Consider the following 24126-nt stretch of genomic DNA (forward strand, 5'->3'; position numbering starts at 1 on the left):
ACTCAACTATACCGAGGTCTCTCTCTGCTCTCAACGCTCTTCTCGAAGCCAACCCTGCTTGTGACATATCTACGGATGGATAGCAGACGATTTTAGCAAAGTGCATGCATTTATGTCAGAGGAATGGATGAACGATATTTGGATGTTTATTACAGTAAATTTGTATTTATTTACTATTATTTGTGTACTAAGTAATATTCTTTGTTTGTAATTAAGATAGAGATAATATCTTGATCTCAGTAACTCTAACCGTGATTTGCTATTCTGATTGGCCTTGACTTCTTCATCTCTGCAGTCATTTGCTTGTATCGTGCTAAAAAATACCAAATACCAACAGTATATGGAGGAGCGCTTTGATACACAGGTTTACCATTTTAAGTGATAATATATAAAAGCGATTGCCAATTCCGTGGCCATCTGGAGGGCAAAGCCAAATTGGCTTCGAAGAAGCTGGGCGTCATAAATAGAGCACGGCAATACTTCAAGCCGGGTCACATTCTAGCGCTCTACAAAGCGCAGGTCCGGCCACACATGGAGTATTGCTGTCATCTCTGGTCTGGCGCACCCCAGTATCAGCTCGATCTATTTGACCGCGTGCAACGCAGAGCAGCTCGAATTGTCGGGGACCCAGTGCTCTGTGAACGGCTAGATCCCTTGGCGTTGCGTAGAGACGTCGCTTGATTGTGTGTCTTCTACCGCATTTATCACGGGGAGTGTTCCGAAGAGCTGTTCAACCTGATTCCCGCCACCGAATTCCACCTTCGCACGACACGCCACAAATTAGGATATCATCCCCACCATCTGGATGTGTGGCGGTCCTCCACAGTGCGGTTTTCTAGGAGCTTTCTTCAACGTACTACAAAGCTGTGGAATGAGCTTCCTTGTGCGGTGTTTCCGGGACGATACGACATGGGTACGTTCAAAAAAAGCGCGTACACCTTCCTTAACTTTATATAACAACTTGGATTATTTTTATTTAGTTCACGTCCATTAATTGTGGGTCAGTAGACATAATATGTATTACAAGAGGCTTATTGTAGGTAGCTGAAATTTGATACGAATGGTATAGTTGACTAACTAACGTCAGAGTGTCCAATTTAGGTGTCGATGTGCGCCCGCATAGTAAAAATCTACTCCGACATTTTTTCCCTAACGCGTGTTAGGGAAAAAATAAAAAAGAAGTATACCTTGAAAAACATTTTGTCTTGTAATTTGCATATAATTTTAAATTTTCCATCAACTATTTCCTAGCAAAAAATTGCTGAAACTAATTCAAAAATTTATTCACTTCTACTACTAAGTGTGTTTAATAAAATGATAATAGCAACAATTTACAAATTCTCATCCTTTCCTTCTTTTTAATAAAAAACCCCATTTGCATTTGTTTATTTTAAAAGTCAGTGCCGTAAACTCATGTGGATGAAAAATGTTACGGTACATATTACAGTAATGTGTGTACTGCGTGACTGATCAAATATTTATATAATTTATTGCTTGTCGATATCGATAAAGGGTTGTCGATAAAAAACGACACTTTCACGCACTATTAACCTATTAAACAAATTTTACCGATTTGGTGTTATATTGAATTACGCGCATCTGTTTCATTTTATTTATTATTTTTGACATAGCTATTATTATTAAGAGTATTAGTAACGAGTGTGTCAGCTCAAAATACATCAAACAAGAATATTTAAAACTATATTCAATTTCAAGAGTTAACCCCCTTTCCATTTTACTTATAATATAATAAAAAAAAAATTCAATTTAACCTGATTCCCACATTGACACAGTCTTTTTAGGATTACCTAAAAAAACTTTATTAGAAAGGATTTTAACCTTTAACTGGTGACCTGCCCGTCTCACAGACACCGCGTGATGATTCTCATCGTCTTTTCGTCGCGTATTCCCGCGCGACTCGGTACCTTCCACATTTGCCTTGACCTTTCGTTCAATGATCGGCACGCCCGCGCAACGACCGCCGTATTGCAGTGGTGGAGGTCACTCCGTCTCACAGACGTCAGGTCAGTGCTAAGTAAATTTTGCCATGTGTCTATTGTTCGTCACCTCACAATTAGTGATCACATTTTCATAGTGTCTGAAAAACGTCACACCACTAGTAGTGCTAAATATTATTTAACAATATGTCTCAAGATGGCCATCAGAATTCTGTTATACGAAGGTGTATGAGTTTGCAAGAAATAGTACGTGAATTGTTAACAGAGAGTGACGATGACTGCAATGATTTTGACGGTGATATAGACGACCCTGATTTCGTTCTAGAAAGTGAGTATGATACACTCTCGAAGCAGTCTGGAAAGGAAGAAACAGCACGGTTGTTGAACATGGAGCACAAAGATTATTCAAAAACACTTTACTCATGTAGGTCACGGAAATGACACTTATGAATGTCAAAAAAAAAATAGAAATATTGTTTCTTTTTGAATTTACCGCTACTTCGTAAAGGGTTGAGCTAATTAGAAGAAGTAGCAAGAAACTCATTGCCACTCTTTTAAGTCAAAATTTACATTTTAATTGTTTTACAAATCATTAATTACAATATATGCAAAGTGACACAACACAAATACTCAAATGTCAAAAACTCAAAAGGCTTACACGAGTAAATCAAAAAAAGAAAAAAAAGTAAATTAATACTTATAAACACAAGAGTTATTGAGTATAGTAGATGCATCAATCCACACATACCGCAAATAAATAGAGGCATTATGTGAGCATTTCAAATAAAATATATAATAACTTTAACTTTAGACCTCCCGCTAAATTTATTATCTGAAGTACATCCTGGGATATTACCTACAAAGGGCATAAACAACAGTGGTGAGAAGACGCGTTCAGAAAGACTCACAGTTATAATTGAACCACAGAACGATAATGTGAGCCAAGAGCTTACTGTGGACAAAGTAAATTCATATGGTCAGCACAATCGTACACCATATCGACAAGAACACTGGTACATAATATTGTACGCATGTCAGCCAAGACATGAGCAACAATTTTCACGACTTACCAGAAATATTATTATTTACTGATGAGATAATCTCTCTTATTGTCACTCATACTAATCAGAAGCTCATTAGTTATCGAAAAAAGTTCAAAAATCAATCAAGATCAAAACTGGCGCCTACTCTAAATGTTGAAATTACATAAGGTTGTTATATTATCTACACAGCTGCCTTCAAATCCAATCACGAAAATGATGAAACCATTTTTGCGACAATCGGCACAGGTCGTAAGATTTTTCATAGCGTCATATCACATAAAAGATTCTTAGCACTGAATTATTGCTTGAGATTTGACGACGTCGAGGCAACAAGGACTAGTCGATAATAAGATTGCAGCAATATCGGAATTATATAAGGCATTCTTAAAAATTGCCAAACAAATTACGCACCTATCGCTCATGTATGATTTGCCTTATGTTAATTATTTCCAAGTATTGTACATTTTAAGTTTATGTCTCTCAAACGTCACGTCACTAACGTCCGTTTGAAATAACGTATCTCTAGTTACGGATACATTGCTGTCACCGATTAATGACAAGATCATAACTATCCATAGTTATGTCGAGTATAGTCTTACCGCCGTTTTCAATAACCTATCTATCCTTAGTTTAACTTACGGATATATTGCTGTCACCGTTTAATGACAAGATCTTATCTATCCATAGTTATGTCCAATATAGTTATAGCCAATGCTGTCTTTCAATAGGTTATTGAAATATAAGTAAGCGTATAAGGATAGATTTGTTTACCTCTAGTAAGTTAAACTAAGGATAGATATGTTATTGAAAACGGCCGATAGTGGAATGCTTTAAGTCGATAAGTTATTGAAATGTAAGTAAGCGTAAAAGGATAGGTTTAAAGATTATTAAATTATAGAGATAATATTATTAGATTAATTGTAACTGCCTTTTTTATGGAACAGGACGACAAAATTGCATACGGGTGATAAGGTAAGTGATCACTGCTCGCATTCTCCTGCAACATCTGAGCGTTGCCGCCATTTTAGATAGGTGTATGAGCTTTTTTGAAGGTCATGTAGGTCACTATCGTAAGTATCGTCCTGTATTTTATTTTCAATTGATTTTCTTAGACATACCTTGTTGTTATTTTAATTCTTATACTTAATCTTATAAGCAGAAATCGCTTTTATTATGCTTCAGGGGTAAAGATGGCTTTTGTTTACAAGGGCAGATTATATGTTAATAGCTGCCCCGACAGACGTTGTTCTGTAGATAATAAAAAAAAATACTGTTTTATAGGAATTTGGCAATAATCAAAACATCAAGGATTATTTCGTAAAAAAGGCTACCTGTTGTTATAATGAAATTGTTACACAGCGAAAATATGCCCATACAAAACAAATATTGAAAATATAAAAAAGTATGGGTCCCAAATCGAAAAAAAAACTATCCTATCTCAAGTTGGACCATTCATAGTCCATCGCGGACAAACAACGTGCCACGTAATTTATAAATATTAAGATTAGCGCATGCATCGCATGACTCGGACAGATCTTATTCGGCCATCTTTAGACATTGACTTTTGATTACATACTTAAATGCGCAATTGATAAATACTAGCTGTCTTATTTTGATCATATAGTTTTAAGCGAAGCATCCTTTGAGTCTTAACATAATTCCATTGCATCATTGCACAGAACACTTTTCTTTTTTGTGTAATACAACGTATGATTTATTTTATTATATCAATATGATTGATGTCTACGGTTGCTGTCAACAAGTCGTCTTGGTACCTACTGAAAATCAGTATGGGAAATCAATTCCAAAAAATGCTGAGTGGGTGTCCTTTTCATGACGTCGTATTTTTAATTTGTTAATTTTATTATGTATATATGTTTTGAGTTGTTATGTTAAATGCATACTTTACTTTACTTTACTTTACTATTAGTGGAAAATGTGTTATTTGAATTATTTCTTTGTATGACGATTTAACACCGGCACAATATTAATCGTACCAATATTGTAATAGAACTCTTGACCGTATTTAAAGTACACCACAGAGTAGGATAGATACATACGTAGGTATTAAGTACCCTGTGCTAGACTATCAGCAATCATAATATTATATTTTATCTACACCTATGCTTTAAATCCTCTATTAAAGATTCTGAAACAGTAAGAGCCATAAAATCCAAAAAAAAAAAATGAAACAGCTTATTGCCAACATTAGAACACCCAATGTTCTAATAACCATTGCATCATCCAAACGAGTGATGTGATGTTGTACTGAATTTCATAACAACACTCCTATTTTTTTTAAATCCCTTCATGCGCAAAGAGTTTCAACAGACAGCCACATTCTTATTCCTCGATACGTGGTATCTGTATGAATTTCAAAAAAAGAACATTTTCGTTTACGCGCGTTCCACAATACCAGAACGTCGCGCGCCGTAATAAAAAGTAGGTTATTCGAATCCCCGCCATTTTTCTTCGATATTTTTATTGTTTTGTTTACAAAAGTTGAGCGATTTATTTTAAACGCTGAATATTCAAGTGAATTTTAATTATTGCACAAAACATACAAAATGTAAATTACTACTAAAATAAATAATTGATACATTAATACTTAGTTTATTTGTATAAGTATAATGAGTAATGAATGATATTAGGCTACTACTAGGACTGGTGTTTTAATGTTAGCAGTAAGCTAACTGTTCCAGAATCTTTTAGAGGATTAATATTATAAATAGTCACAGCAAAACGCATACTTCAAAAATATATTCCGTATCTGAGTACCTACATATGTATTCCAGCAATTTTGCTTGTCATTTTATTTTTCTAGTCTAACTAGGTACCTAGTATCAAACTATAAGGTACGAGATGTATCTAAAAACTACGATTGTGTTTTATTTTATAATAAACTCCCGAATGATATTAAAATATGTATTACTTACCAATTAAAAAATTTAAATGTATCGTAAAAAATAAATTAACATCTAAGGCCTAGTTATTATAATTTGAAATATTATTTGAATGATGATAGTTGGGATTAATGTTTCTAAATTTATTGTTAATAAATATTGTTTTACTCATTTGAATGCTATTGTAGTACTTCATCCTGACTTGCACAAAATAACTTATAAATTTTACAGTGAATAAAGATTTTTTTTAAATTTGAATATAATCTTATTATCTTAATTATGGTGCTTACAACAGGACACGAACGTGATCTCATTGGAGTCCTCATGAAAGATGTCCCGTAGGTTAATATGTGATAGTAAGTGATATTCGTCAAAGTGATTCAAGTTCGCGGCGTCACTAAGGCTAGTTAACAAGTGTCGGAGGGCGTGTCTCCTCGCTCCTATTGGAGGTCGTGTGATACAACAGGGAGTGTGGGGCTTACCCCCTGTGCACAGGGCTCCGGCGTGGACATATTCTGCCCAGCAGTCAGTCGCCAAGAGACATGGGGTCTATGTGATAGTGCAGTGCTGTGTACCTTAACATTTCATTCCAGGAAGGACGTGTGAGTGTGCCTTTATAATTAATACAACTCGCAAATAAGTCGTTCTGGGGTTAATCTTAAACATCATAAATTGTTTCGTATTTTATTTTGTCATCTGCCAAGAAATTCAGACTTGTTTGATATCGTTCAAGAGAACGTAAAAAATCTTTAAATTATTTAATTTTATTTATGAATTTGTAATGTATGTTACGATACTATTCGTTTAGCTTTCTGAACTTCTTCTTTATAATAATAATAAAATATTGATATTAAAAATAAAATAAAATTAGAACATCATATCTGTACTTTTTAGCGTAACACGAAATTAATATTATTTACTAACAGAAAAACAAAAGGTTTTTAAAGTTTCTGCCTCTTTGTTTATAACGGCTCTTCTCCGAAATTGCTTTTTCGGTTACCTAGTGTTTATTTTTTAAGACAATTTATTTATTTTTATTCAATCAAATAAGTTTACATCTCGTGAAATCATCTTAAATGATATTCCAAGTATTTTATATTGTTATATATTATAACAATACAGCCTCGTTTATTCTATTACCCTGTTGATACAATTCAAATAATACTAGTAGGTACCTAATCATTACAAGATATGTTAATATACCAGTATGTGTTACTAGATTTCTTGCTTATGTTACTACTTTCTTAAGGTAAAATCCTCCTTAGGGTAAAATCTACCTTCAGTTTATCCCATAATCTTCTATTTATACTTTTGTACGTCTTTCCCTGCAGTCTCTATCAGACTCATCATTCAACATTTGGTTGGTCTGCCAAATTTTTGCAAGGTTTTTTATGAATGCGAGCAGATTGCGTAAGCAATGTGAAGAAGTATCATTTACCTTAATAATGACGATATTGTCAGAGTCATAACGCATCACAGGACGAACCATGGCGAGGAGTACTGGGATAAAACCCCGATTATATTGTACGTAAACGCTGCGACGTACAAGGTTTGAATGGTATGTAAGTGCACCGCCATTTTGTGGTAGAAATAGATGTGGTAGCAGTAATACTACTATTCAATTGTTCTCCATAATCATATCAGCGTAATGACACACACACACACACACACACATGTTTGTACTTTATTTATTTTTTTACTTTCTTTTAAAGTTTAGTATTAATAGATTTGTAGTTATTTAATTAAATTAATATTTTTAGAGTATCTTCAAAATTTGCCATAGTAATGCCAATTATGACTGCCAAGTTAAATGGTTTATTGTTAATCATAGCTCTATTTGATCCCACGATACAGTCTCCGACTAGTGTAGCGATTCAATGACAATCAAAATGTAGTCATCTTTATACATATAATTCTTCTGTGAGTGTGTATGTCACTGAACTCCTCTTAGACTGCTGGACCGATTTAGATGAAATTTTTTGTGTGAGTTCAAAGGGATTCGAGCATGGTTTAGATTCACAATTGAACTACCTCCTAAACTGCTGGACCGATTTTGATGATATTTTTGTGTGTTCCAGTGAATTTGAGATTGGTTTAGATTCTCAATTCCGTCCATATAATATAATTCCCTCCGTCTATATAAATAAGAACTCCTCTTAACGGCTGGACAGATTTTGCAAATTTAAGACGTGTGTACAGGACAACGTCTGTTGGGTCCACTAGTATAATATATAAGTTTATAAAATATTTAAACTTATTGTTATTTAATGACAATGCTTAAGTATTAGGATCGATTTAAATAAATTATTATTATTCTTATAAACTTAAGTATGCGAGATGAACTCTACCACAACTGTTACGTCTCTGATAAGCAAATTCATTAATAGTAAACAATCAAAATAGAATTACGAACGAAGTACGGTTATTTGATCTTACATTTAATTTGTGGGATCGCCAATTAAATTACTATCAGTCACTAAGGCCCTCTTTCACCACATTCAAGTAAACTAATCACTGAGTAAAGTCAATAGTAACATAACATGCGAATATCACGACCTTAAAGTAACACTAATATTAAGGTTAACTGTCCCGTAACTAACTTGCCACATCTTCTGCCAATTAGCACGGTTACTTGACAATTGCATCATATTATGTGCCTACTATTATATTCATTTGTTGTTTTGTGCATCTTTTCAGAGGTAGCATAAAAATAAATTATTAGATATGGATTTATTCGATTTGATTGATCATCAATCGGACGAGTTAAGATTATTCTTCCATGGAACAAATACCATGTATGCGTATATTTAAATCCAAGATATCACCATATTTCTATTTAATAATACCAAAAATCCCTCTCGTGCAAAGTATGCACTTCTCTCTCTTTTAATTTTATCCATAATAATGATATTCACACAAGTAACCACTCAATGACAAAAACTGTATTAAGTATACTATATCCAGATGCTTTCTAGTTTCAAAGGTAAACAAACATCTGGCGCTAAATAGTGAAATGAACGCTCAACATGTAACAAATTCATAAATGACAATCTGCAATGACGTTTGACAAGTGATATTTGACGTAAAATTAAACGAATATGACGTGTGATAGATTCATTACTCACGTAACCAAACTGTAGTTACTCAAGACATAATTTTCGCTTGTTAAATTGGCAAAAGATACTCATAACATGTAGCTTCCACTTAACGTTAATTGAGAAGTTACTAATCACAGCTTTACTTGGACATGGTGAACGAGGCCCTAAAATTAACAAAAAAAAATACAAAAACAATAACTGTCAGACAATTAATATTACTTTGTCCTTCGATCTATTTATGCTCTCAGTTTTTGTGTGTTTTGATAGACACTAATTCACGGTATTAGTATTTACTTATTACATCCAGGTATATACTTCATCCTAGGTATCAAATGATATCATCTCTTTTTTTAATTATCAAAATAGGTTATCGGCTATCGATAACATTTTAAATACACAGCTACTTCTCGGTAGACTGGAATATTTTTATTCAAAGTAAGATTTCAGATCACTTATAGAACCTCAAAATCTACCACCCATATGAAACATATGCCACAGAACTTATATAATTTATACGTCTACATCTCTTGCTCTAAGACAACCGATAAAAATAGGCCACGAATATGAGTTTAGTGTGCATGACAAGCTACGTCTTACACTCGCGATTTGTATCAGAGCGAAACACAGTTATGCTTACACATTACTGTTTCATGGCAGAAAAAGGCGCCGTCGTTGCCACATTGTTCCTCAAAAAAAAAACGCCGGCAACGCTCCTGTGATTCCTCTGGTGTTGCAAGAGATTGTGGGCGGCGGTGATCACTTAACAACAGGTGACCCGTACGCTCGTTTGTCCTCCTATTCCATAAAAAAAAACATACAGACAGCAACACGATTACGATTTCATTAATTTTGTGAAAATAAAATAACTTTAATAAATGTATTTTTAAATCTACTTGAAGCATATGTGAACAAAGTCAAATATCGTGCTGATAATGATCAGATCGCGTGCCAGTCGCGTGCTGCGGAGCAGGTGGTTGCCGCAGACGGGGCCAGTGACAACTAACTATAACAATACAATTATAATTAAGGCAATGGTTTACATTTTGTGAAATATTACAGTGCAGAAATTCTTCTAAACTCAATTAAATGTCATTTTACACATTTGAAGCAATAGGTCCTCAGGTAAAGAAAAAAGTGTGTGTTATACCTCTTTGGCAGAAATCAAGCAAAAAAAGAAAAAATCCTTAAAATTATTTATTCCTCGTGCCATTCGACGTTTGTAGAGAGAACAATATTGTAAAAATCTTGCAACGCCTTTGACAATTAATTATTAAATAACGAATACGGCTGTATTGGCTTGAACCCTTTGCCTATCCTAATAATGAAGAAACCAAAAAAAATTAACGAATGACGCAAACGTCAGAAAATTTTAGGAACCAACTTCACCCTTGAGTTAGTGATGCGCGCGCATCTTAAAATTTCACTCTCACAATTTTTTCATAGCGCGCCTAAAGAAGTATAACTTCAATAAATTTGTAAACTGAAACAATATTTATTTACACTTTGGTATCAATATAACGTAGTTCGTAACAGTAAAGTAGAGGATACAAGATATTCACACACCAACTAGTTGCAGCAGTTTTTGTACTGCCAGATTAACTTATAAGGTAGTACATCCGTTGAATGAACTCCAACTCAAACTTCAAAATATTTTAAATATTATAGACACAACAAAACTGATCGAAACTTTACATATTATTTGTGTTTGTATTCAAAAAAAAGCGATCAAAAATATGAGAATATAAAAATAAGTAAACTGAGATCCAAGTTCGATGGAAACTGTATGCGTTTTGTTGGCCTCTATTTGTCCTGGTATTTGAGTTTAACTTCGTTACCTTAGTAGATATCTTCGACATTGAAATAATAGCCTTAAAAGTTTCATACTCAGAGAATACCATTTGGTGGATAAACATACATGATAGGAGTTTTATTAACGGCAAATTCTGCAGCTTCAGGTGAAATTATTATTTAATGAATTCACACTTAAATTGTTAACGATCTTGCAATTTTGTTACAGCTTTGGCCTAATCCGACCTTACATAATTAGTAAATGTATATTTTATGATCAACTTACAGTTAAAGTTTATTATTACAATATAAAAAGACAGTGTCATAAAAAAAGTTTGGAAATACCTAATAAACACGAAAAACTTATAAAAATATGTTTTCAGATAAAAAAAAAATACTTATGATACAATTAACATTTGGAGCACCCTCATCGGAAATCTCGTGCCGGAAATCGGAAGTGATAAAGTTCAACTGACTTTCCGTGACACGTCACGCGACGTACTGGCCGTGGGGTTCACAGTGGTTAACGGCGGTTAACTTTGATTATAGTACAATAACGGCATACGGTATGCCGCATACCTCGATTATTCCGAAATAAATTCATAAAATATTATAATAATTAATTAATTTGTTAATTATCCTCAGAAGACAGATATAAATTCTGCAATAATACCTTAAAGTTTTCAAGCTAGTGAGCTTTAGGTAGGCATATGAATTTTGTACATTGGCAAAAATTAACCAGGCGTATAAAAATATTTACGAATATGTCTAATCATACGTAACTTAACATAACAGGCATAGACAAAGCAGTACCTTGTTATGAATAATGCGTTCAAAGATTACAATTTGATAAAGAATATATTGAGAAGAAGTTCAGAAAGCTATAATTTATGGAAAATATATATTACAAATCAAAATATAATCCTTTTTGATGAATATTATATGAAAATTTTAAATTCTAATCAAATAAATATTTGTTACAGTTGACACTGAACAGTCATAATGTTTGGATCAACATTTGACGAGTTCTGCGACTTCAACGACAGCATCTGCAGCAACGACTCAGGCTTCGAGAAGACCTACACTGATTCTATATCCACGAGCACAACCAATACGCCAACAAAAAATGAATCCATAGACTACGGCTTATCTTTAACACCAACAAAAGACAATCCTACACGACGTAGACTGTTCCCTGAAGAATTCGAATATTCTATACAAGGAAATTTTGAAGACATAAAATCATTTAACGAATTTCAACCACACGATAATACATCGACGCCTGTTAAGAAAGAGAGGAAACCAAAAGATCCTAACAAGCCTAAGAGGAAATACTCGAACGGAAAAACAAGAGTGACAAGATGTAAGAGTCCAACGCAGATCTTAAAAATAAAAAGAAACAGACGTATGAAGGCAAATGACCGAGAGCGGAATAGAATGCATATGTTGAACGAAGCTTTAGATAGACTTAGATGTGTATTGCCAACGTTTCCAGAAGATACAAAGTTGACTAAAATAGAGACATTGAGGTTTGCACATAACTACATATTCGCGTTAAGTCAAACTTTGGACGCATTAGACAATATAAACAGCGGAGATCCACCTTCTGAGAATTCTAGCCTAGCTTGTGAACAAGCGTATCCGCTAACATGCGATAAGATGAATAAAGATGCTTTTAGGGAAATATTTAGTTTACCAAATAAAATAGAAGAAAATAAAGGAGATGGAAGTTTTAGAAGTTTCCAAGGTTTTAGTAAGCCTTTTCCTAATGGATCAAATTTCTTACAAACTTCAGAAGGCGTACTGATAAACGTGGGAAATGTAACAGTGTCTGTAAATAACAAAGGTGGTAATTGTATAACATCAACAACAGGAAGTGGCTTCTTTACAAATCCGTCCAGCTATGGTGACGATTTGCTACAAGAAAGTTACTATCAAAGGCCTCAGCCAATTTGTTCAAGTTACAACAACAATTATAGTAACAATGAACAATATGGGTCCAAAGACTATTTCAATGAAAAGAATTACGAATTATTCAAGAATGCATTTGAGAATGCTAAAAATGGACGAGCTTTGAATAATGAATTTACAAATAACTATGGTGGTTGTACTGGACAAACGTATTTTTATAATCAACGATATGATTATAGCAATCAAGTCAGCTATACACAAAATAATTATTATTATGACGAGAGATATAGACACAATATTATATATAGAAATCAAGGCGTTGTGAATGCCAAAATATAGGTTTATCCTCACAGAGAGAGCCATATCTTGAAATTGTATCATATCATATTTTTAATTGATTTTTCTAGTCATTTAGTTGAAAATATATTTTTTTAGACTATTGTATACAAAAGAAGCATTTGTATTTTAAAGAATGACAATAAAGACTGTAATTATATTGTTCGAATTACCTAATCTAGTCGTAAATTTAAGAAAAACGAAATTATATTTTACATTTTATCTATTTTATGTCATTTTTATTTACTCCTCGTATTAAATATTTAAAATACTTATATCACAGATGATTTAAAATAAATTTTCAAGTGCTAGTAGGAATACTAATCAGAAATATCAAATGCCGATATAAAGTCGAAAATTGATATTATTCCAATTATTATTCATATCGTTTCCACATAATGACACGAATGTCAGAATTTTTATACAGTTTACCATCATCATCACTTCCGAAAATTGTGCTTTACTGAGAAGAAGTCGCAAGAGTCTTTGCTACACTTTTAACTCTTTTAATGTTTAAGAAATGCCCAAATTCATTGCAGGTATTTATAGTTCATATCTCTTAAATTATAGACCAAAGTATCTACCTATCAACCATTATTTTTAGATATATCACTCTTCTGGAACAAATAATAATGATTTAGTCTTTTTTTATGACAATACGGGACGATATGAGTAGGACGTTCAACTGATGGTAATTGATACGCCCTGCCCATTACAATGCAGTGCGCTCAGGATTCTCGAAACCCCAAAAACTTTGAGCGGCACTACAATTGCGTTCGTGACCCTGAGACATAAGCTTTTAAGTCTCACTTTCCCAGCAATTTCACTAGCTACGGCGACCGAAACACACATTGCTGCTTCACGGCAGAAATAGGTGCCGTTGTGGTACCCATAATCTAGCCGGCGTCCTGTGCAAAAGGAGCCGCCCACTGGTAAAACTAGTTTGGATTTAGTTGATTAGTTTTTGCTTCTTGGCGGCCAGAGAATAATTAATTAAGAAAAAGATAATATTAATTGTTTTTGCAATATTATAATGATCATTTCCTTTCTCAACTCCTAGTACTAGTTCAACACATTCTGATGTGTAGAAGATAAAATGGTACTTATTGCATATAGTTTTAGGCATAAGTATAATTGAATAAATTTATAAATCTCCTAGGCACTATCCAGATTACCTGATTATACACATTGCCGTTAACATCTAACATTCTGTAGTTTATTTACAAAATAATATAATTTATTTAATATAAGCAAGAATGCAAAATACATTTATGAGAAGACATTTGATTTATTAAAAAGGTTGCGAATAAAGTAGGACTATGAACCTTTCACACATTATGAACATACCATCTATATAGGTAAATATGAAACGAAAACTACCTACTTTTCTTTGAGGTGCACCTACGCAAAAATTACTGAACGTATCGGGATGATACTACAACCATTCGACGCTGAATTTTTCGTAGATGGTTATAGGTTTTTGGATTTGTAATCCCGTTGCCTCTATCTTCGATTTTCTTGTCCGTCCAAGCAGCACCCGTTCTCCAGCATGACACATGGATCAGATCGCACTCTCCATCGTAAAACCACGGAAGTATCACTAAGTGAAAATAATATATATATACAAAACAAATATGACAATTATTGAATTTTATCTATATATACATTAAGAGAGAACTGCTTACTATTACTAATTACTATTTCAAATTAAATTTAAACACTATAAAAGACTTTCTTGCAAAATTACACTAAATGTCTGATGAAGTTCTAAAAAGATCTAGTAATCATAAATAAATGAATTTTTTTTTTCCTAATTGATTCCTTTAGAATTATTTTTAATGTTCTAACACTAGCACCGCTTCGGAAACAAATGGCGCTCTGAGAGAGAAGAAGCGGCGCAAGAAACTCACCCAATTCTTTTTGCGCTCAGTTTAATAAAATATACAATATTATACTGTCATTGCGATTATTTTATAGCAATAGCTATAAAATAATCATATAGTCCCAGGCTGTCCGATCAATTTGTATGATTTACGACAGAGCCATTTTTTTAATAAAACATTAAAATTTATTTACAGGTAATGCCTGAAGAGTGACTGGGACTTTATTATAAAAGTGAATTATGTAATATATGAAGTGAACTAGATTTGTGATAAGCAATCGCTTCTTTCTAGTGTTATAAAAATGAAAATCACTATTTAGAGCAAAAAGGTGACGATTTTTGTGAACGTGTATTAAATTTTCATAAATGTACTGACAATGGACAGTCATAATATTTATTTATTTAAATTTTTCTTTGAGTTACTGTCTATAACCAAGCTTATATTATATAGCACGAACAACTCTCTTTATTACCTCTATCAGCACTCTTACCATATGAACTCTGTTACAAAAATCTTGTAAACTCTCGTAAGTCAGATGATATTTTTTAAAGTGCCAATTATTTTAAAATAGCTTACAATAAAGACAAATAAATGTCTTACAACTAGTTTGTGAATACAGTACTTAGACCCAGACCCCGTTTTAATAAAACTAAACTTACACTTGATTTGCTAAGTAATAATACAAAAGCCATGAATATAAATCAAATCGGAACAATAGTTGTTAAAGAGCGAAAAGTTGTGAATGCACCCCAGCACACATTGACAATGCACAAGCCAATTTCACCTTTATCACAAGGGCAATAGGTTCTAGAAATTTAAAGTAAAACGGTTTCAATGGGGGCACCCGTTGTGTCGGGTTACTTAATGTTTGCTTTGGAAATTCGTTATGGCCTATTTTGTTCGAATAACTGTATTCGCTCCCGATTTTTGGACACATTTCCTTTTGTGTGTGGCGTTGAAGCTATTATTATTGACGAGAAGAATACGGCAGTTGTGTTTGGTACAGGTAATTGTTTGGTTTTGATTGGATTTAAAATAGCACTCTAAGATATATGGAAAAGAGATGTTTCGTTGCAATACTAATTTAAGCCTGATTTCAGTGTTTTTTTTATGACAGTAAGGGACGAGACGCGCAGGACGTTCCGCTGATGGTAATTGATACGCCGTGCCCATTACAATGCAGTACCGCTCAAGATTCTAGAGAACCCCAAAAATTCTGAGTGGCACTATAATTGCGCTCGTCACCTTGAGACATAAGATGAGATGCGAGTTAAGTCTCATTTGCCCCGTAAGTTCACTAGCTACGGCGCCCTTCAGACTGAAACACAGTAATGCTTACACATTACTGCTTCACTGCAGAAATAGGCGCGGTAGTAGCATGTTGGCTACATATTGCATATAAATGTTTTGCTGGAAACTTCGCATGATTGTTAATACAAACAATCACAATCAGTTCAGTCATTTCTGAAATTCAATCAGAAGATCAAATGTTTCAAAAATTGCTTGAATCAGTTGTTCCTAATATGTGTTTCATGTACCTACACAGATATCGACAATTTACAGTTTTACTACAAATCCCTATCTAGTAGATAAGTAAAAATACAATTCATTTAAAGCAAAAGGAATTTGATAAAAAATATTTTTTTTTTTAATTTATTTGATAAATTTGATTTCAATATATCGATTCCGTTACTCAATTACAGAGAATTAAGTTAATTCAATAATTAAACTATAAAATGTGGAATACGCCAGCATTAAAGTAATTAACGAGCAGAGACCAGAGAATTAATTAAACACGTAATTTGGTTACGTTCCGATGAACACAGACATAACACCATTAAATAGTTACCTGACAATGGAACATTGGCGTGTTATTTTATTTATTTAATTCAGAGACATCTCCATATATATTAGTAAATGTATTAGTAACAATATTTCTTATGAACTATGTTAGTATTATTAGTGAAATATATTTATAAACCTAGAGCTAATTGTATCCAGTGTTTCTGGAAGGAACAGTCAGCTCTGGCAGCAATCATCTTTAGGATGCTGTTACTGCTTACACGTAGACGCTGCAACATGGAGACCGCTTTTTTGCGCATTATGGCATGGAAACCGTCCACATATGCATCAGCAAACATTCCAGAAGCGCTACAACACCACAGCAGAGCCAACAGCCTCCTAAACGCATTATTATATGTGACACGTAGAACGAAAGAAAAAAGAAAGTTATATCACATGCTAATTATAGATAATATCATAGTTTATAAAAAACTAAAAAACATGCTAAGAAGCACAAAATTCTCTTTGGTATTCAAAAATTTCCTAATATTGAAATTTAAAATATACACCAATTACTGCCTTATCAACTATTATAGATGAAAATTTTATAAATTAACAAAAATCTTATTTTGTTTTTTTTTTGCAAATTGAAAAATGGAATAGTTTAATCAAATTAATGTAATGTCATCGGTCCTCGATAGATCTACGCAGTTTGAAAGAAATCTGGCCTTTTAAGTGGGTCAAAGTCGCGCCTAAATGAGTCGGTTACAAAAAACACACATACAGGTGACGCTAACAAAAAGTGTGTAAAAAGGGACACATTTTTCATAAATATTAAAACAAAAACCGTAAAAGCTCCTTTTAGCAAACATAAACTCAAGGATTTTATTATTGTTTGAAATAGTTCTATAGGATTTCCTTCGCAATTATGGATAGGACAGGTGAAACTTAATATTAAGGCTTAATAGTAACCCACACCTGCCCGAACAATCACAAACAAATCTCCATTTTGTCGCGAGTTGGCTTATTTGATACAATTGATTTCTGCCGGAAATTCATTTCCGAATCAATTATATGAAATATGAAGTCTATATGAAACCCATTTTTTAAAAAAGCTCGTAGGAAAAGTTATCAATATTTAATCCTTATATTCACGCATGTTTACCTACCAAGAGTATGTAATGTGTTAAAAGAGAATTCAATTAATTAATTTAAAGCTGTGGAATGAGCTTCCTTTAGCGGTGTTTCCGGGACAATACGACATGGGTACCTTCAAAAAAAGCGCGTACACCTTCCTTAAAGGCCGGCAACGCTCTTGTGATTCCTCTGGTGTTGCAAGAGAATGTGGGAGGCGGTGATCACTTAACACCAGGTGACCCGTACGTTCGTTTGTCCTGCTATTCCATAAAAAAAAATACTTAATATTTTTTTTATGAAAATAAGGGACAAGACGAGCAGGACGTTCAGCTGATGCTAATTGATACGCCCTGCCCATTACAATGCAGTGCCGCTCAGGATTCTTGTAAAACCCCAAAAATCTGAATGGCACTACAACTGCGCTCGTCACCTTGAGACATAAGATGTTTAGTCTCATTTGCCCAGTAATTTCTCTAGCTACGGCGCCCTTCAGACCGAAACACAGTAATGCTTACACATTAGTAGAGACAAGTCCATTGATCTGTTCAGCGATAATATAACAAAATTTAAAGATTAATTAATTAAGACACTCGATTCGTAGATATTAAAATTGCGAATATTTTTTCATTATTATTGTATTCTTATTTTTTATATACCTTTCATTGTATAAACATAACATTTACATAACTTTATTTAGCCTTTACTTATTATATAAATTTTTACTTTTTGTACGACTTGTATTTGTATACATGCTGTAACTGCCTATAAATATAATTATGTGTATCCCTAGCACCTAAGACTTGTTTAATGTTAATGTATCACATGTAATTCTGTTGGTAGTTCATAACTAAATAAATAAATAAATAAATTACTGCTTCACGGCAGAAATAGGCGCCGTCATGGTACCCATAATCTAGCCGGCATCCTGTGCAAAGGAGCCTCCTGCTAATATGTACTTAATATGATAATGCATTTTTTTAAAAATCATGTACGGGGAATCGGATCACACTAGTGTCATATTTTCTTCTACTTCCTCTCCGTGTACTTAATTAACAAGGGTCGTGCTTGTCCTGAAAGACTTATGCCGAATAAGGTAAGAGACACTAAAGAACAAACATAGACGAATAAAACCCAAAAATAAATTATAATATTAAAATTCTATTAGACGTACAGTCCGGATAAAAAAGAGAATTTAACAAACTTAAACCTTAAAGGTGTTTAAACCTTCCTAAAAGGCCGTGAACACTTCTCCAATTCCTCTGTCAATGTGGGCGGCGGTGATTATACATAAGGTGACCCGTACACTAATTTTTCCTCCTGTTAGAAAAACCTATGACAATATGTAATAGAAAACCCAAAAAATATAAATAGATAATAACATATATGTTGGCAACAAACATATTACATTCTTTACATGCTTAAACTTAAAATATAATAATAATATGGATAAGAGTTAATTGACTTATAAGCTACCAAAGCATTCATTTTTACATCGTTTTTAAGACAGTAAATCTTAACACTTTAAAAAAATGTATAGATAAAAATGAATTATGAAAATAAGGTTTCTAAATCACGTGTGTAAATTTAGAATTTTCTTTTTATATTCAGCAAGCGGCAATACTAGTTAGCTGCCAAATACTTATGTTATTCGAAGCTGAATGTAAACATGATTGGAAGCCAATCTGGCGATTAGTCGCGGCTGCCACAAATCCCCACAAATTAGTGGCGGAATATTAAATGTCATACTTAACCGTATCTCCCCACGAAATCATTTATATCCCCGCGTTTACTAGTCACCACTAATCCTGCACATTTTGGTGAAATGCCATTATGTCCCTCCGCTAAATCTTTCATTTATGCATTGGAAACTTTGATGAAATTGTAGATACGAGGAATACAATACAAGCGATATATATAGGTCTGGAATGTTTGAGAGTCGTCCTGAGTATAGGATCGCCTACAATTTTGAAATTTTCTGTCCGACAAAAAGATAAATTATGTAAAACAATTTTTTTTTTAATTGTGTTCAAAATATACAAGAAACAAACTACTAAACAATTTAAGCCATCCTCATGAAACTTAAGTGTTTATGTGAGGAATAGCGAGTTCACTTAATCTATACTTAAAATATTTTAATATTACAAAAATATTATTCTAAAAATATATCTATAATATTAAAGTCGAAAATAAATTACAAATATTAACATGACTTAATTAAATAGCAAAGGAGATATATTACATATTCACTAAAATTCTCAACATAATACTAATTATATTAAAGGGACATTGCTCATATTATCAATTAAAAAAAAGCTTCATCTGCGTTTCTATAATCATTTACCCAGAGATATTATAGAAACACAGGAGATTCCGATGTTTAAGAAAAAGTTAAAAATGTTTTTGATAGATAAGGCATATTATACAACCTGTGATTGATTACCTTATGAAAATTTTTTAACTATTGTATATTGTTCTTTGACTATTATTTAGTTTTAGATTATAATTGGATGTATTTTTTAGAAAAATGTTCCGAACCACAATCATGGCTTAATTGAGTTAATTACACGAAATTGGTCACGTGATTCATATTTACAATAAAAGGAAGCTTTATTGTCACTCTTTAAATGAATTCATGCATAATTAGCCAATCCCACATGTATGGAATACACTAATATTTATTAAACTTTGAACACGAATTCCTTAAAATGTGATGTTTGTGGCTTGGAACGCTTTTCATGAACTAGGTCCAAATATACTAATTATAAGAATATAATAACATTAGACATATTAGCTTATAGGATTATGAACACTTTGTAAAAGTTTAATATGCTTTTTAATGTTGCATGCTGTAACTAAACAGAGTTTGGCTGCTCATGTATTTTTGTATATGTTCAACACCTGCACATTACCCAAATTCGCAATAAAGAGAATTGAATTGAAAAAATTGAATTGAATGTTTAAAATTCACAGCTTTCTTAAGAGTACGATATTTTATTACTATTAATTAAAGTGATCCAAGCGTATTTATTCAAATAGAGTGAACCTAAGCGCTGTTCCATCGTCATTATAAATATTTAATTTAAATTACTGACTCTACCATATGGTCGGAAAAAAGTAGAGCTCGTTAGAAGAACATTCTTACAAGAAACTCAACAGCTAAGTAGAAAGGCTCTTTTAGAAACCACGAGTATTGTATAGGTTGCAATTTACTTTCATAATATATAAGTTTATAATGTGCTACATCCTACATATGAATGATGGTCAAAGTTACAAAGCGTATTTATATTAAAGTCAAAACTTTTAAAATAAACTTTATAAACAATCGTATATTGGATGCATCAACCATATAGTTCAATATTAAGATTTATAATGAATGTTTGGTCAGAGTTAACTAATTTTTTTTCTATGCTCCGGTAATATAAAAAACATTTTGTATACAATAACTAATTGTGACAGTAATCACGACCATCATGTTCACGAAGCATCCTTACACAAACAATGAGTTCAAGCTCTAAAGGTTGATGCATTCAATATACGATTATTTATATTTATACAGTTAATTCTATTTTATTTTTAATAAAATAATTTATTTTATTTAAATACGACTCACATAATATATTGGATGCATCACCTTACAAAGTAATTTGTTATGTATATTACAGCCATTGTAAATACTTTATTTCTAAAAGAGTGGCCTTTGAGTTTCAATATGTTCTTCTCATGACCTAATTTTTTTACGAAAATATGGTAAATTCAGTAATTTAAAAGAAATATTTGTTGTGACGATTCAAAAGCGTTTAGTTTAAGCCTATTTGAGTAAAGTTTATTTCACTTTGACATTTAATGAAAAAATAGGACAAACGAGTATCCATTACGCGTCTCCTAATGGTATGTGTTCACCGCGGCACATACCAACCAGCCTAGCGCAACTCTCTGAGAAAAAAAAACGATTCACTCGATTGTATAAAACGTGCAGTCATTGATAGATTGACAGATGACGGCTAAAATCTTGTGAAAAACGGTGATAGTCGAAATCCACTACGCTTTAAGCAACTGTTCGCTTTCAAACTTAGCCGGATTATACTTCGTCGCCAATCGGCATACTGTAATTACTACTATTTCAAACTTATGTCAAATGACTGCACGTTTCATACTACACTAAATTTCACTTACGGCTGTTCCCAATTTACTATCTATAGATAGAGATAAATTACTACCTTCTACTGTTAGTAATTAGCTGTCAATAATCTGAAGCTATCCCAATATACCCGGTAAGTCATTCTTATCGCCGCGTGATTTGAAATTTCCAAACAAACTTCTTTCGCTGGTAAGCTTTACGTCGTCCCATTGACAGACAGCGCGACAGAAAAGTCAACGATAGTTACGATTTTTATCTCAAGTAAGAGATAGACTGAATATTGGGAACGGCCGTTAGGCAGTTCCGCCTCTCATTACGTAGTATTTACGTCCTCTTTGGCTCATACTCTTTTGTAACATCAGAGGAAGCACAGGATCATTACCGATCTTATAAGGCGTAGAGTTACATAGTATGAATTCGTACACGAACCTATAACTTTTAAACACTTATTTCGTGTTCGCTTTCAAATAAATCCCTCTATGTACACTGTAAAATTAAAAACCAAAACATTCGATATGCTTGTCCGTTAGTTGCCCGAGGCTAATTGGTGAGCTTTATTTGTTTAGTTTACTGTTCTGGCGACCCTGCGCTATGCCCACTGGATATTTACTCAATGGGATAAGCAAATATTGTTCTGTTTTATTAGTTTTTTAAATGGATTGAGTTGTAGGATGCCACTTTATTATTAAAGACATGTTTGAGTTGGACTGTTTAATTTTGAAGCTTTAATTTGAATCAGATAATAAATAAGAAATATATTTGAAATTTACCACCAGTTTGGAAGCCCTTAGTGATTGATAGTTAAATTTTTATTAGAACATTTTAAGTTTGCCATTTTCTACTTCTGTCAGAATGTGATAACACTTCTTACAAATGTTGTATTTATTGTTGACAACATAAAACATTATATACATAGTAAAATTAACAAATTTAAAAATACGGCGTCATGAAAAGGACACCCACTCAGCAATTTTTTGGAATTGAAATAAGGATCACCCCAATTCCAACATTGATTTTCAGTAAGTACCTACCAAGTCGACCTGTTGACAGCAGCCGTAGACAACACGGTTCCTTTATTTATAGGTCTTAAAAGTGACCGTCTACAAATATTACAAAAATAGAAGAAACTAAACTTGTATTTGTATCTTGTACAAACGGCCACCTAATAGTATAAGTAGATTTAAAGGTACAGAAGCGCATAAGTTCTTAAAAATATAGATCAACTTACGAACTGTTCCAGCTATTGTTTTAAGATGATGTTTAAAATTGAGATTTCCATAAATGACGACTCCAAGGATTTTTGTGTGTGTTTTAACTATGCAAGAGCTAAGGGCAGGTAGGGTAACAGAGCATGTGTAAAACTTTAATACGAAATGTGTGGCAAAGGGATGAAGCTTTAGATTTTTGAAAACAGAAGAAATGTGTTTTGTGAGAGAGAAGATTATTTTGTTGTTAAGCTGCAATTATCCTAATTCCATGCTCCGCTGAGTGTAAAGCAGTAGGTACAATATCATCCATAAGATACATATAGCTATTCTGTTCATAATGTTCGTTTCATATTATTCTTATTTTTGTTTAGTTTAGAATAGCTTGTTATCATCATACATACATACATACTTGTTATCATTATCTATAATACATTAATAAAATAAATAAGATAAAATAGCTGTACCTATCATCACCAAAATAAATGACGTCACAACTACATATTTAAGTTCTAATGTCATATACAAGACATAATGTAGGACCTAATATAGTACCTTGGGGACGCCAAATGGTTTCGTATTTTGATTTATTTTCACACATTAAAATATATTTTGAATCAGTTCAGCTACTACTATTACCTCGAATATTTAAGAGTAAAAGTTTTCGCAAAAGTAAAGGAATACAGAACATGTCAAAAGCCTAAGTTTATGAGTAAAACTAAACTTGCTTGTTGCCTATTAGGGTGCAAAGAAACAATTTTAGTTGATAAGTCTACAGCATTTTCTGTTAATTTTAGGGATACATAGTTACTTATGTGTAAGAGATTTCCATCTATGTATTGACTCATCTCGATATCTCTGGAACCATAAGGCGTAGAGACTTGAAATTTAGGTAGGAATACTCCTTTAGCTGATTAGAGGACAGCTAAGAACGGATTTTACAA

General features: G+C 32.9%; 2 protein-coding genes across 2 annotated transcripts in view; one reads left to right on the forward strand and one right to left on the reverse strand.

The window, feature by feature from the left end:
* LOC126970614 (uncharacterized protein ZK1073.1) overlaps window positions 1-24126 on the reverse strand; it is a 255934-nt gene that overhangs the window by 116553 nt on the left and 115255 nt on the right. The window lies entirely within an intron of this gene.
* Window positions 6440-13166, forward strand: LOC126970601 (basic helix-loop-helix neural transcription factor TAP). The gene is made up of 2 exons (XM_050816617.1): window positions 6440-6506; window positions 11774-13166. The coding sequence occupies exon 2, from the start codon at window positions 11793-11795 to the stop codon at window positions 13038-13040; it is 1248 nt and encodes a 415-aa protein (XP_050672574.1). The 5' UTR covers window positions 6440-6506; window positions 11774-11792; the 3' UTR covers window positions 13041-13166.

This window comes from Leptidea sinapis, chromosome 1 (assembly GCF_905404315.1).
Source record: "Leptidea sinapis chromosome 1, ilLepSina1.1, whole genome shotgun sequence".
Lineage (NCBI taxonomy): Eukaryota > Metazoa > Arthropoda > Insecta > Lepidoptera > Pieridae > Leptidea > Leptidea sinapis.

Excerpts from the sequence above, each read along its gene's own strand:
- LOC126970601 (XM_050816617.1), top strand. The coding sequence starts at position 11,793 with ATGTTTGGATCAACATTTGACGAGTTCTGCGACTTCAACGACAGCATC.